Here is a 15,506-nt window from a genome sequence, read left to right as displayed (position 1 = left end):
CATTTTTACACTTTTGTGGACAAATGGGTTTTCATTTGGGTTTAGCCCAAATGAAGCATTGGAAAACTTGAGAGACTGATTTGGAATTTCTGGGTAGGGCAGCTCAACAAGGAAAATGTAGAAGAGGCCTAGAGGAAGTAGAACAAGGAAATAAGTTATTTATCCATCTGTGAAGCAATTATATCACAGAGTCCATGTGTGGCTCATGATCTAGTCTCTATTTATAATTAAGGAAGAAAACAGGTACTTTTAGGGCAAAGTCATGTTATGCTGTCAAAAATCACAATCTTCATAAGCTTCTAATGTAGACCAGAGGAATGACACCTGAATAATTCCTCTTACCTTCCACTGACTATAAAGAGAGACAGGCATAGTTTGGGGAAAGACAGTGTATTTCAAAGGTCAGTGAAGTGAACTGCTCATTTGATGTCTGAATTCCCTTGCTTTGCTGTCAGCTGACACAAGCTTGAGTGATAAGAGAAAGGATGTTGGCCAATAGCTCTTGACAACATCACTGCATATTCCACAAGAAAGGAAAGATGTATTCTGCTGAATATAGCAAAAGGTTAAACCCCTGACACTGTCATGTCGTACCAAATCATGGCTGGCTGTCTCTGTTGGGTCACTTCTGCCTTGACTCTGAACAGGCACGTAAATCATATATTGTGAGATGCAAATGAGAGTGTATGGAGAAAAGTAAACCACGTTGAATGCATCTAATTTGACAGGCATCCATCACTCAAATGGATCATATGCCAGTCTAATATGTGATTTCCTACAAGAAAGTGTTACGATTTCAGTTCACATAAACCTTGTTCAAAATAGGTATGGATGGATGCTTTTAAATGCATCTTTAAATTGCTCTGGCTCAGGAGCAGCAATTTTTAAATGTGGACAGAATATCTGTTGCCCTGATGAATAAATAGTAAGGTCTTACTCAAGAACACTTCAGCAGTTGCTGAAAATCTGCTATTACATATCTCCTCTGGCTTTCTGACTTTTTTAACCTTGGTCCAGTCACCAATTTCTCCAGCTGCACTAGAGCAACTCTTCTGTCTTTGCCCAGGAGACATGGCTGAAGGACATGATAATGACAGATTAAACTGTTCTTCAGTGACTTGGGTTGCTTTCTATCTTGGAGCTTGTGTCATGAGTAGGTACCAAACATTCTCTTCTGAAGGACTTTCAAATTCCTAACGCTGTAGAACACCGTTTGTGCTCAGCGTGCCTATGGATAGATCAGTGAGAATGCAGCATCCTAGAGTTTTCACTAGCAACTGCTTCCTTACTGTCTCCATTTCATCTGACCCAGAGGGACAGTCTGGGGCCTTTCACCAGCAGCTATTCAAGATGGGATCTTTTCTCTGGGCATTCTCAGGCAGAACAATGAACCAAACCAATGACTCTCAGGAGTGATGTTGTTTTTCCCACTGCCCCCTACAAGAAAGGCTGATTGACATGCTCCTCGCTAAGCCCTGGCCTGTGATAAGTTGAAATTGCAGCCTTATGGTAAGGAAGCATGTCCCCAAACTGAGGTTGCATGCTTTGTAGATACAAAAGTACAGCCATTAGTCCAGCAACACCACAGGCGTAATGTGTATCATATCCCTTGTGAAAAGAAAAGATAAAAGCTCTGCAAATGGCAATGTTTGAGGACTAAAATATTTATTATAATAAATTAAAGTGCAAGCATTTATAAAATATTCAATTTGCATATAAATATCACACAGCAGTGTTACTTTCATAGTTCACCTAAAACTTTCTGGTACAGTTTCATAAATATATTTCCTTGAACATTTTTCAACTAATCTATATAAATAAAAGTATTGTATAATTATTACTTTAAAATAAGTTACCATTAAATACAAATGACAAAAAAATATTTCTGAATTAGTCTGAAATACCAACTTTTCAGGCAAAGGTCAGAAGAGGACAACACATTCAAGATAGACTTCCAGGCAAGAGGCTCAAAACTTCCTGACTACCTTTAACTACCTACCTTGATCAAAGCTGATCCATAGGTGTCAAATTTCAGCATATAAAAGACAGAAACAGTTGCCTCATTCCTATGGAGATGGGGAGGACAGGAGCGTGCCTTTGAAAATAACTAATGGCCTGTGTTTAAATGGAGCTGCAGTGTCCTGGAGTTTTCATTTTCAAAGAAGGCAGCAATATGCATCCTGTCTCTGCCCACTTAGTTTGCTAGTTTTGACACAAGTGAAAAACATATTGCATCTGGGGGGAATGGGTGTAGTTGCTGTAACAGCTAATTAGTTTGAGTTATCACAAGAGATTTTCAGAGACATCTCTTCAAGCCTGATCTGAAATTTTCTCAGTTTTTCTCCTTGTTCCCTCCCTTCTTTGTGACACCAGTGCAGGCATTTTCCATGTAGTCAAACAGTAAATCCAATTCTCCAATGGCTTTAGTCTTTCCATTTTCTCCCAACTAGAAAAGAGCAGAATGCAAGTCTTAGCAACTCACGATTTCTCAGAAAATTGAAATTAGGATTGTCACAGAAACTGAATCAAGAACTTAACTTTCCTAATTCTCTCACATAGTTCTGTTAGTCATTATGCCATAAGATATAAACTAGCTTGTTCAAATCTAGACTAGCATATACAGTTCCTGCAACATAACTTTTTAAGGTTTAAATTACCATAACATGTGCAGAGTTACCAGGACAAGTGAAGGAGGGTTGGAAGGGGAAATGTTACTAATCCCCTCCTTAATGCCCCTGCAAGCTTCACCTCCTAAATAATCTCCAGAGTTTGTTTCATAGTCAGGTCAGACTTAATCCAACTAAATGATTAGGGTTTGAAACTGCTCTTTTTAAATGTTTGGAAAAAAATGTACCTGTTCCATTTTGTTCTTCATTTGTTCCAGGTTCTTTTCAATGTGCTCTCTGTTTCCTGAGAATTTCTAAAAAAAAGGAAACATCCAGACATAAGATTGACAGCTGTACGCAACAATGTGCTTGATTTTTTTTTCTTTTTCACACCTTTCTATCAACTCTGAGTTTCATATCTTTGATCTGAGGTTTCCTTTTGTATCACTGCCTTTTGCCACTGTTTGTAACATTCTGAGATTCAGGAGCAGCAACAAGAGTCAACACTCGCAGGGAAAGAAACCCAATGTTACTCACACATCTGCCCAGCTCCGAGGTCAGGGATGCCAAGAACTGTGCAACCTCCTCAACATATGGGTACTGATTCTTGACCTCAGTGAGGAGAACATCTTTTACCACAATCTCCACAACCCTCTTCATCAGGTAGCAGCGGTTGTTTTCCTATGTGTGAAAACAAGAGATCATGTTAAATCAAAGCAAGAGATCAATGAGTGCTGCAGAGATACGTAAAGAGCAGACTCCTTGAGTAAGGCTTACCTTGATGTTAACATAGAGCTGCTGCCCAATCAATCTGTTATCTGTGTCCTTGTCCGAGGCACTGGCCTGAGAGTAAAAAAAGGAAACGTCAGATGGGGATGGGAACCTTGCCTAAAATTGAATAATAAACCCTAAGGTCTTCATCAGTAATGAAAGTGCAAGTGAAATGAGGGAATGGATGCCACAGGCAGTCTGTTACAGGTAGATAAACCTGGATATTGTGTCTGTTTCTCCCCTCAATTGGATGTGATTTAAAGTCAGTATCACTGGAAAATAAATAAGCAAAAGTCTGAATTCATGTCCCCCTCTTAAACATCCGATGTCGTAGTGGTTACGATGACTAAATCAGATGCTGCAGGTGGCCGACCTCGCGGTGGCCCACAGTGCTGCTGGGAGGTGCTACAGCCTTCGATGGTGTACACTGTGGGAGACCCACCCATGGCAAGAGCAGCCAAGAAACCCGCCCAAGCAGAGCACTGTAAGATGCCTGAGCATCTGCCTGGCCGTGACTGGAGTCATGGACAAGCCCAGCTCCAAATGGACTGGGCAAATTGAGAAATTTAATCTCATGTTTCACAATTGTCCCGTTTTAGCACCAGCTGCTTGAAGAGAAGGAGCCATGCTGTTCCAGGGGCTTCCTTTCCTTTGGGGACCAGGAGCAGGAGGAGGAGAGGCAACAGCTTCCCCTGCCTACACAACCAGCAGGTAACAGACCCACTCCACACACCCAAGCTCTGCCTTAACTGCAAATGCACATTTTTCCTCTGGAGAAAGGCATGGTAAATAGAGAGCAATGCCAAAGACTAGAAGCCGGGACAGAGGAGTAAGTCCTCAGATCCCACTATGAAGAATATGTGGGTTACTGTACCATTTTAGCCAAGGTGTAGGTGCGATTCCTAATGTAGGGCTGCTGGAAGTTGATCTTCCTGAGCCTGCAGGCATGATGGGCAGTAGAAGCCCCTTTCAGAGGCAGAGAGCTGGTGAGAAGAAGAGGGAGACAGCAACAGAAGAAAACCCATCCTGGGAAGCTCTTGGACAAGGTCTGCAGGTAGGCCATGGCTCACGGTCCGAGCTCGTCCGTTCCAGCAGGCTGCAGCTACAGCACTCAGCACTGATGAGAGAGAGCAGCGTTAGCATCAGGGAGAGTGGGCAAGGCAAAGTGAGAGCAGCACAAAGGCTGCAAGCCTTACCTTTGCTGTGATTCTTGATGCACTCTGCAGGAGGTGACTGCACCTTATATAGGGCCAGCAACATCTCTCTCAGCTTTTTTTTCTTTTTTGGGTACTGGTGGTGAAATAAAAATGACATCAGCAAGTCTCTTACTTTCCAGTATCCTCTTCTGAGAACTATCTAACCACCTCAAAACCCACAAATACAACTTCAAAGGGCATCATAATCCTTAGTTTCCTATAAAACAAACCAAATATTAACGTGGGGTAAAGCAGGGGCTTTTACCAGGGTAGGAATCCTGAATTCTTTTTGCATAAAAATATTTGAGAGCTTTATGAGTTTGCGCCTCCTGTCCCAATTGTAACGCACTTATTTGATTGACAATTTGATAGCAGATAATGTAACTTATCTAAACTTTTGTTCATCTTCTGTGGTAAAAGACTGGTGTTTCTCTGCTGCTGACTGGTGTACACAAGTAGTCAGAGACTGCAAAAGACCCAAAGCACTGACCACCTATGGTTCCTACCCTGCAAATACCCTTTCCCACACAGTGGCCCACTGGGTCACTAGCCATCTGCCCATCACTGTGAAATCCTCTCTGAGAGATCAGAAACTGTGTAGGACCAACACCGCATTTTTCACATCCCTGATTTCCAAATTCCTGTGTTTTTTTTAAAAATTATCCATATTCCAGGCTGTAATCATGTGCAATGACCAGACCTGTGGTCATGTCCTTTCTTATCCAGGTGATTTCCATGTTCCTAAGCCTCTTCTGGTAATATTAAGGTAGTTCTGCACCTTCAGTTTGAAATACTATGAACAGTGTTAAAGAGAAACAGTGCTCTTTTTAGAGAGTAAGTTGCAACCCAGCTGTAGACAGCAGTGCATGAGAACACAGAACTGGTACAAATGCCAGCTCCTGGTTGTATAAGGTTGTACAAGGTTGTACAAGGCACAAAGGAGACAAAGAGGAGAAATCAGACCTGGAAAACCAACGCTTCAGCTCTGCCTCTGAGAGTGAACATCTGAGAACTCTGAGAGTGGGCATCCCTGTGGCTGGGCTCAAACCTTTGCGGCTGAGGTTCCCAGGACAAAAGCCATAATCAACCTTACCCCATGGTCTGAAATGCCCAGCTCTTTTCCTTAAGAAGCACTTAAAGGCTAGGTGGCACTAGGTTTATTCTTTAGCCTCCTCTGATACATCTGCAGCAGAAATTCATCTTTCCAGGTCTCAGTCCTGCCTCAGTTTCCCTCGGACACCTGCCACATCAGCTCTGCACAGATCTGTGCCCATGAAACTGCACCCTCTCACCCTGGAGCCACCATCAGCCCCTCCCTTTCTGTGCCACTTTCAGGTTCCCATTCCCATGACCAACCTCCAACAGCATCCTGACTGCAGCAGGCAGCAGAAAGCAAGTCTGGACCCAGGATGTCAACAGTCTCATTCACACCCAAATGTAACAAAAAGCTATTCAAGAACATATTTCTAAACTCTTTTCCACATATGTTTCATTTGGAGGCTAATAGTCCTAGTGGTGGTGCAAGTTAATGAGAAGATGAAATGCTGAGTTGTACTTTACTTAGCCAAAAGACAGACATTAAAGACGAAATTGTGAGAAATCCTGACAGATAGGCTGTTTCAAAGGATTGGCCTCCTCTGAAGCGCATTTCCACAAACTCCTCTCCAGGTTTTAAATACAGCCTGATAACCAAAATCTATTTCTAACTGAGGTTTCTCACACTTCTCCATCAGCTCATCCATCACAACTGAAGTGCCATACCCAGAATAAAATCTGTGAACAGGCATTCAGACCCTCCCTGGTTCAGATTCCCTGTTCTCATCTTTCTGGCACATGCCACCTCTCCATCCCTTTGGCCACTTACTCTTGTCAGACACAGATCTAGCTTGCCTTATGTCTTCTTGTGGCTCCAATCCCACGGAAAGGGTGCATGACCTAGGTAAGTAGGTGCTGTGCCACTCTCATCTCTTCAAACCACTGTGAGGAGCCCTGCTGGTCCCAAGCTTCCCATGCATCCTGATGGACATATAAACAACATCAGGCAGATGAATGAGGAATTAGACGTTGAATCTTTCTTCTGCCCTTTTTTATGCAGTCAATGCAGGATGTCTTTTGTCTGTCTTCTCTATTATTTGAAACCATACACTATGACACACCTATTTTCATAGAAAACCTTGTTAGCCTTGATAAAGCTCTCTTTCTCCCATCTGTATCGTTAGCCATCTCTCTGTCATGCTACTTTTTCGTTGTGTCATGATGTTTTCCTTCTGATACTTTAGAAAAGCTTTGTTTCAGTTGTTTAGTTTACCTTGTTACTTCTGTTATCACCTTTATTTTCCACACACTGAGATGCTGAAGTACATATTGTAAGTTCATTAATTCGTGTTCTGCATGAATTTTTTTTTTATGACATTTCTAAAGCCTTTGCATTATTTAACTTTCTGTTAGTGCTTACTGTGCTTACTCTAGTTTACTGTGAGTATGGTCCAATGCAAAAACAAACAGTCAAAACCTTACTGGACACTAATTTTAGCATGCTCGTCAGTCCTTTCCTGGCCTCTTCTCAACCGTCTTCTACCAAATGACTATTGGTCCTGGATGTACCACAGAATTATGGTATAGTCGCAGTCATGGCTGCTGCTATTTCCTGCTACATGTCAAAAGAATTTCTTTGGAAGTGTGGATATGCCTCCCATTCCCGGGGTCTTCTGTTATGAGATTGCATAGAAAGAAAATGTGACTTGTCATGGCTATCACCTCTTTTGACTAGCTCACCACACCCTGCATGGGAGATATGAATCCAGCATTACATCCTATGTAAAGATGGAGCTAAAAACCTGCACTACTACTGGATCATACTCCAGTCCTCAGAAGTCCTAAGAAAGAGGAAAGAATATAAAGATTTTCTGCTAACATTTGAGGAATAGTTTCTTTTTCTTCTTGTTTGAGAAGGAAGTACAATCAACTTCTGAAAAATAAGGTCTAAGTGCTAAGCCAGTACTGAATGTGAACTTCAGGGAAATTGCTTCCTGACCAGGCTACTCTGAACTGTAGAGCTGGCAGGAGAGAGACCAGTGGAAGGAAATCTCCCTTTAATTTAAAATGTGGTACTCTGGCTGAAACCATCACTGGTGGGTCTTACTCTGGGGAGAAAGAATATACCGGACAAAATATATCTTAAGAACAAGGGGGAAGTAATTTCCCATTCTAATTTTATGATTTTTTTTCTAGGTTTAATGATATTTTTAATGTTTAAGGCTAGTAGCACCATTTAAAGTACAAAATTCCTACAAGGAAACATACCTGTTATGCTTTCATTTTAATTAAAAACTACCAAAGACATTCCATCTTCTATAAAATACCCTCTTGCGCTGTTTTTTTAAGTATAATTAATAAAAAAATAATTTTGAAAATGTTCACAGGTCATTTTTTTTCCCTGGTACTGTTCCAAGAGTTAAATGTCCTGTCAGTAAACTCACCTATAAACATTTAAAGTTTGTTTCCCAAATTCATTAAGAAACTACAGTGGTAGAATATTCTCGACAATGACTTCTTGACCCACATTGAAAACAGGATTTTTTGAGGATGACTGGAACTCTACATCACATCTGCCTCAAAAGCCACAGACATTTCCTTCTGACTTTGAATGAGGCCACAGGTGAATAACCAACACTGTACTTTGATGTTCAGATGTTGAGTATCAGCAGCAGCACACCAGCACGCAGGAATTTCCTTGAGCTTTAGTACACTTTGAATCAGCCAGGATTATACTGCATTATTCGAAAAGTCAGAATTGGCCACTGGGCTAGAAACACTGCCAAGAGTAGGCATGTGAAAGAGTGAGCCTGTGCATCATCCTGTTGGATCTTCTATTTGGGGATGCAATTCTCCCCCCTTAAACATTTGTGTGAATGGACCACAGGTCACCTAAAACTGAACATGCAATTTCAAGTTTCAGGTCACACTCATACACTTATTTTGCTCCACCTCATTTGTGAGCTAGTTGGCTGCATTTTATTTTAGTTCTCCTCAGCTTTTGCCCAGACTTTCAAGCTTGCAAAGATTAAAGCCAACTATAAAAATGTTTCAGCTCAAGCTCCAGTAAAGTCGTATTTTAGTCAGCTCTCTGCCCAGCAATGAAAACATCAGTAATGGAACTTGATTCTTCCTTATAAAACTTGAAAATAAGCTTTTCCGTAATCCAGCTATTCATTACGGAAATGTCCTAGTACACAGACAAATGTCTTCTGTGTATGATCACTAGGAATGGTAGAAGGAATTCAATTTCTGTAGAGAAAATTATATCAACACAGAAACTGGGAGAGGACATGTAGCATTTCATCATTATATTTTTGCTTGTTTTTTTTTCTTTTTTTTCATACTAGGTTTAATATTAAGAAATTGTGAACCTCTTGGAAGAAGGAGGAATAATACTAAAATTGCTTAGCCTGGGAATATTAGGTGACCAGAAAAGACTCTGGTGTCAGCTCTCAGTAGAAGCACTGCTGACTCAGGACTTTGGAGAGGATGTACAACTTCCTACCTGCCCTGATAGTAACATTTTTGTAACACAGAGTAATACATTTCCTCTGACAGTAACAGTTCAGCTTACATATTTGATATTTCATCAGAGATCTTTGTCTTTGACCTTCACTTGGTTTTATTATATAATTTTTAGGTCTTCTAAGTATAAAATACTATATAGAAAATATCATAAAACTGGTATTTCATACCATAAAACATCCAAGAGGAAAGGAACTAATAGTTCATTGTGGCTTCAGTTTTAAGCTACATCCTGGGACAAAAAAACAAAACACACCATCACCCCCACCCCCCCAAAAAATCCACTACCAAACAAAACCTCCTTGGTTTAAATAACTTTATTCTCACCTCAGAAACATTCATGTAGTGGAGATCCAAGAGAAAGTCATCCAGAAACAACACTATTAATGTGTTGATACAACATTATTACCAGAACCACTGATGTCATAATTTCTATTACAGTGCCAGAAGGATTCAGTGATTAATATGAAAACAAAACCCCAAAGAACAGTGTCAATTAAAGTGCAATAGATGTTAGTCCGGTGGTCTTGCCTCTTCAGACAACTCCTGCCAACATCAGTAAAGCATAAAGAGAAGAATTTATCAATAGGAGCCATCACTTAGTTGACACAGATGAGAGAAAAGGGAATGCAGCCCATGTCAGTGCACACACCATGCCATGCCACCAAAGGCACCACTACTAACCCTTCCACCAGATGGCTAGTTCTTTGCATTCAGTGTGTAAAGTCACGTACATACTATAAAACTCTGTCACTTTATATAGTGACCTACATCTATCCAGCTATGTCTTGCGAATAGTCAGATCAGGTGAACTGAAACTTCTGTGCTTCCTGTTAATGTGGTGTGGTTGCACAGCCGCGACTCAGTGGCAAAGTGGAATTACTGACATAGCGTTATCTCAGAGAAAACCACTCTAATTGGGAGCAGAATTTTGCAAGCTGGTTTATAATCCAAATTAAGTGACACACAGTTACTCAGATTAAGAAATAGCCCCAGCATTCTGTACCTTGGTTTACCAAGTACCATCAGTTATCATGTAATAAATCAACACCATCTTGTGTAATTAAATAAATCCATCTTGAAAAGAAGCAATGTAATTTAAGGTGAAATATTTGTGCCTGACATTGCCCATACACCAGCACTTTCACCGAGGCTCTGAGCTCAGCATCATCGCCTGAGGGTGAGCCCGTGGTTGCTCAGTTATTCTGTATTTCAGAGCCATTAGAGAAGGTGACGGTTCCTGGTTCCCATGTTGCTAACAGTAGTCTTCTAAATAGTGTCCATCTCTAGGAAGCCAACAGTCCATGCCCCAGCCCCTCCCCAGACAGGTTATGCTATTGCCCATCTCCCAAGAGAGTCTCTGAGCCAGCGAGCTTCCTCTTGGAGCAGAACTATTGTCAAGATTGTGAGATTCATGGGGCCAAAATGAGACTAAACAAAATAGCTACAGCATAGGAATTATAATGCTGTTTTCTGGGGTTATCTGTTTTTAGCCACATGTCATGTAAGCTAAAATACAAAAACAGGCTGGAGCCTGCTTCTCACTGGAAACACAGATGTGTGCTCCTCACAAGAGCACTGTTCTGGAAACTCACAGTCCCACTCTAGCTGGGGGGTGCACTGAGTCTCAGCAGGTTTCCCCAGTCCAGGAGCAAACTTGCAGTGAGATCTGGACATCCAGCTCTCCAGAACAGGGTACATCTGCAGATGGCTGCATATATGTGCTACAAGAATCCAGTGACCAGAAAGGGACCTAGGAAGAGAGAAATCCAGAAGTACAGGCTTTCTGGATCCTGCCAGCCATTCCTATTCTAGTTCAAATTTTAAAGTAGGCGCTTTGGAGACAGCCCAGCACACAATAGTATTAAACAAAGACACCATGAATTTAAAGAAATATATATACCTATATATACATATATATATATACTACCTATATATATACCTATATATATATATATGCACACCCACACTGTTGTGATTTAACGCCAGACAGCAACTAAGCCCCACGCAGCCACTCACTTACTGCTCTCTGGAGGGATGGGATAGAATTAGAAGAGTAAAAGTGAGAAAACTTGTGGGTTGAGATAAAGGCAGTTTAACAGGTGAAGGAAAAGCTGCACGCAAGCAAAGCAAAACAAGGAATTCATTTACCATTTCCTATGGGCAGGCAAGTGTTCAGTCATCCCCAGGAAAGCAGGCCTCCATCATGTGTAATGGCTACTTGGGAAGATAAGTGCCATCACTCAGAATGTCCCCACACTTCCTTCCTCTTCCCCCAGCTTTATATGCTAAGCATGGTACCACATGATAAGGGATATCCCTTGGGTCAGTTGGGGTCAGTTGTCTTGGTTGTGTCCCCTCCCAACTTGTGCACCCCCAGCCTACATGCTGATGGAGTGGGGTGAGAAGCAGAAAAGGTCTTGACTCTGTATAAGCACTGCTCAGCAATAAGAAAACATCTCTGTATTATCAACATTATTTTCAGCACAAATCCAAAACAAAGCACCACACTAGTTACTATGAAAAAAAACCCTCTATCCCAGCCAAAACCAGCACACACATATATATATACATGCACATGCACAGAAACACATACAGTATGTGTGCATATCAGATTTAAACATGGTTAAAAAGTTTTGAGGCCCACTTGAAACCTTTACACTGCCTTAGTTACCTTAGGAAAGGTAAACTGGCATAAATGTAAATAAGATGCATATAGGAAGCTGACACATTTTACCAGAAGACTTGATCAAGACCTCTGATGAAAATGGAGAGTAAAAAGCTTGAGTTGTCCTTTTCCCCCTCCACCAAAGAACTGTCTGCGCTAAGGAGGATTTGCTGCCCTGACTGTACCAACAGACTCTCCCTGCAAGTAGCAATCTCTTTGTAAATTAGTGCTTTTGCTCTTACACTCTTAATCCTGCTCCATGAACGGAATAAGTGATCCAACAGAGGCGTGAAAGCTGTAAGCACTATCAGGCCTTGCTTGCCTTCTCAAAGGACTATCAGTCTCCAGGTGAATCTTATGTAGTTCTCAGTCCTCCACCCTAACATGACACTGCAAGACCACCAAGAACCATCCTTCAGTTTCCCAGGTGCAGCACATTCAGCATGCAAAGTTCAGGCTTGTTCAGTCACTCCACGAGCTTCTCTAGAACACAGACCGAAACAGAAACCTCACAAGGTCAGCTCATATCTAACACAGATGAACTGTATATATACTAATATATTTAGGAAGCTCATTTACATTTTTAACATAGAACTCCAGATGTCCTTCTTCAACACAATAGAAAACTCGGATCAAAAAGCAATCCAAAACTTGGATTTCTATGAAATTGGAGTTTTCTTGTTAGCTACCACCCATTGGCCCCTCTACAAGTTTTGCTTTTGGTGTGATCACTGCTATGTGATTAACACTTTCCCACTGGGTTTCAGATATAACCCAAGAAATTACTGCATCCCAAAGAGTTAACCACAGCTCCACCATCCTACCCTCTCTTCCTGAGGCTCCTGTCTAAAAAGGTTTAAATAACTGCTAGAATTAGGACATTAATTTTTGGTCACTTTCCATTAAAATTACTGTTCAGCTTGTTTTCTTTTTCACATATTTGTGTGCATCCAGATAACGAAACAATTTTACTTCAGGCTACAGTAAAAATTGGTCAACAAGGTCATAGCAAAACTTCCACTTGCATAAGATAGTGATGGGGCTCTTTGCTGACAAATTTTACCAGATGCTAAGAACTGCTCTGATACCAGAATGTTAGGTGCCAGCTCAGCCTTGCAGAACAGGAAGATGGAATGAAGCAATATGACATCATGCAAATAAGCACATACTAAATTGTTCAAGCTGTGCTTCCTGCCCCATCTTCTAGTACTACAGATTTGCCCGTCAAGTATTACCGATTTGGAAATCCCTTTTTCCTCCACTGCTATCTGCCAGAAAGCACTGACACCAAGAGTCAGACAGGGAGAACATATTAGTACCTGGACTCCAAAAATTTGTGAGCAAAGGAGAAAGCTGGTGGCTGGTAGCTTCCCTTCACCTTACTGCAACACACTGGGTTTTGGGCTGTGGCCCTTGGGTGCAGAGGGAACTCAGGTTACCTGTAAGACATCGGTGAAGTCAAACGTGTTTTCGGGATGTTGTTACTCACTACATAGAGATCCATCAGCAACAGAGAAGACATGTGGATCTATTCATCAAAAAATGCTGAAAAATCCCTATACAACATACCCGTAGAGACTTAAGTATCACTGGAAAACTTACTGGGTGCCCTTATGACTTAATCCAGACTGTATGTCCCAAAAACAGTCTTGTAGCCTGCACCTTCCTTAAAAGCAATCTACCTCTGATGACTAAAGAAACTTGACTTTTTACATTTATCAGATTAACAACATTTATATACTTCACATTATGTTTCAGAACTCACCTCAGTAAGGCATTAAAATTGGAAAGTAACAAAAAAATATTATTGCAAAACTTATGTGTTTTAGCAGTATTTATTTAATTGGATGGGATTATCCACAGTCCAACATTCTCCCAAACTTTCCTGCAGAGCCAAAAAGCCCCAGTCAACTCTTCTTAAACTGTTCAATCCAGGGGTTTGGAAGTATTTTCACGATTTTGAGAAGGCTGACGCTTCATGAAAGGCACTGAAAATGGAGACTCTGTAAAAGAAATTAAAGCCCAGAGCCATAAAAGGATGCAAGTGCCTAAATACTACCTTGCTGCTACTGTAAGCAACTAGCTAAATTCTCAAAACTCTCCTCATGCCCAGCAGCATCAAAACCTCCCTGGAAGAATTGCGAAAGCACTGACAAAGGTGCTTCATCCCTTCTGCTGAAGTCATTCCAACCTGAGTGATTTGGCCAGAGGGAGAAGAAGGTGAATGCCAGAGTGAGCAGAGCTTTGGGAACAGGGAGGTCTTAGTTCCAACCCCTAGGCCACCAACCACTGCTCTCCTGATTCAGTAGAAGAAATTGAGAGATCACTTTTCTCACAGACAGGCAACAGGCTTATTGTTTGGCAAGACAGGAAATTTTTGAGAAGTGTAGACTGGAATCCAGCCTGCTCTTTGTGGGCTTGCTGAGGGAACACTTTACTGGCAGGAAAGGCCTTTTCCCAGTTGGCAGCAGTCAGTGAGGATGAGATGGCTTATTTACTTGTACGGGTGGTCAAGAGCTGTGAACCCCCCTCAGCGAGATTCACCCGCAGGTATCTACAACTTGGGAACAGCAGCTGAAGACAATTCAACACTTACTGGGTTATACTATGACTGGATCAGTTATTAATGTGCTGGATTTGTAAATCTTGACCTTAAGTTGACAAGCTCCCAAAGCTGTTTATTCCTTAGATACATCTCCTATTGGCAACTGCCTACATCCCAGTTTATCTTACTTGGTCTCTCCACTTTAAGGCTTCTAAAGTTTTCTTGACAGAAAACAATACGCATTCACTGTACAGCACGCACTTGTAATTACTAATAAAGGGTACGCTTTTGAACCTTTTTTTCTATTTTCAGCTTGCTGGAAAACACAACAGGAAGTATGTTTGCAGGTTGATCTGAAGTATTTAGAAAAACAACAAAACAAAATCTCTCTTGAATAAGATAAACAATAGCAGAAAATAGGCATTAAGAATTTTACATCTGCCTTGAACACTACAGAAAAGCACACTTCAGCAGCTTTGCACTAGCGTTACTCAGTAACTGGTATTTTGTCTACACTTACCTTTAAATACTTCTTCCAAAAGTAAATTCAATTAGAACATTTCAGGCAAAAGGTAAAAGTTTTTTAGATGGGAAATATTGTTCAATGATGTGTGTGAGACACCAGGAATTTCCATTCTCATATCTAAATTGGGTGTGTAACCCCATGCAACAAAACTGTCTCCCTCCTTTACCATGTGTACTTTCTCCTTGGCAGAAATCAAATAAGTAGCATACTGTACACATCTAACAAACTCAGAGCTACCTAGATGTATCAGACTCTTCATGCAATACTGTAAGCAAAACTGGAACATATGGTGTTATAATATCTATAACTTAAAGACCTCAAAATCAGACCTGTACAAACACCCTGACAGAGCTGTCAGATAGCCAGGAAACCCAGGCAAACATAGAAAAACAAAAATAAAACACTAAAAAAGAGGGCACAGTTCATAAAATTCAGGTTACAGGTATCACAGAGAAGTAGTGGATGATGAAAGCTCTTGGCCTGGAAAACAATGAGAACATGTTGAGTATGAATAATGTAGATAGAAGACACCAAAATTAAACCACCCACAACATCACAGCAACATTCCCTCTTAAACAAAAGTACTTCCACTTTCAGCCATTAAGTTTTCCCCTATAAAACTGTATTTATA

The 15,506-nt window shown here is 41.1% G+C and overlaps 1 protein-coding gene across 1 annotated transcript; it reads right to left on the bottom strand.

The window, feature by feature from the left end:
* Nucleotides 1-1,836: 1,836 nt before the first annotated feature.
* Nucleotides 1,837-4,440, bottom strand: IL22 (interleukin 22). Its single transcript, XM_008926518.2, has 5 exons — nt 4,252-4,440; nt 3,384-3,449; nt 3,144-3,287; nt 2,855-2,920; nt 1,837-2,446 (listed from the first exon to the last, which is right to left on the bottom strand). Exons 1-5 carry the CDS (start codon nt 4,438-4,440, stop codon nt 2,333-2,335), a joined length of 579 nt encoding a protein of 192 aa, XP_008924766.1. The 3' UTR covers nt 1,837-2,332.
* Between the last annotated feature and the right edge of the window lie 11,066 nt (nt 4,441-15,506).

This window comes from Manacus vitellinus, unplaced genomic scaffold (genome assembly GCF_001715985.3).
Source record: "Manacus vitellinus isolate BGI_N305 unplaced genomic scaffold, ASM171598v3 scaffold_5_pilon, whole genome shotgun sequence".
Classification (NCBI taxonomy): Eukaryota; Metazoa; Chordata; class Aves; order Passeriformes; family Pipridae; genus Manacus; species Manacus vitellinus.
The sequence above is the reverse complement of the archived record's forward strand: the minus strand, read 5'-3'. Positions and strand labels throughout refer to the sequence as shown.

What these genes read in the sequence shown, in the direction of transcription:
- IL22 (XM_008926518.2), bottom strand. Translation starts at nt 4,440, where the DNA reads ATGGCCTACCTGCAGACCTTGTCCAAGAGCTTCCCAGGATGGGTTTTC. An exon ending in AGCTCTATGTTAACATCAAG is followed by an intron (nt 3,288 to 3,383) that starts GTAAGCCTTACT and finishes TTTCACACATAG; the next exon opens with GAAAACAACCGCTGCTACCT. An exon ending in TGAAGAACAAAATGGAACAG is followed by an intron (nt 2,447 to 2,854) that starts GTACATTTTTTT and finishes GCTCTTTTCTAG; the next exon opens with TTGGGAGAAAATGGAAAGAC.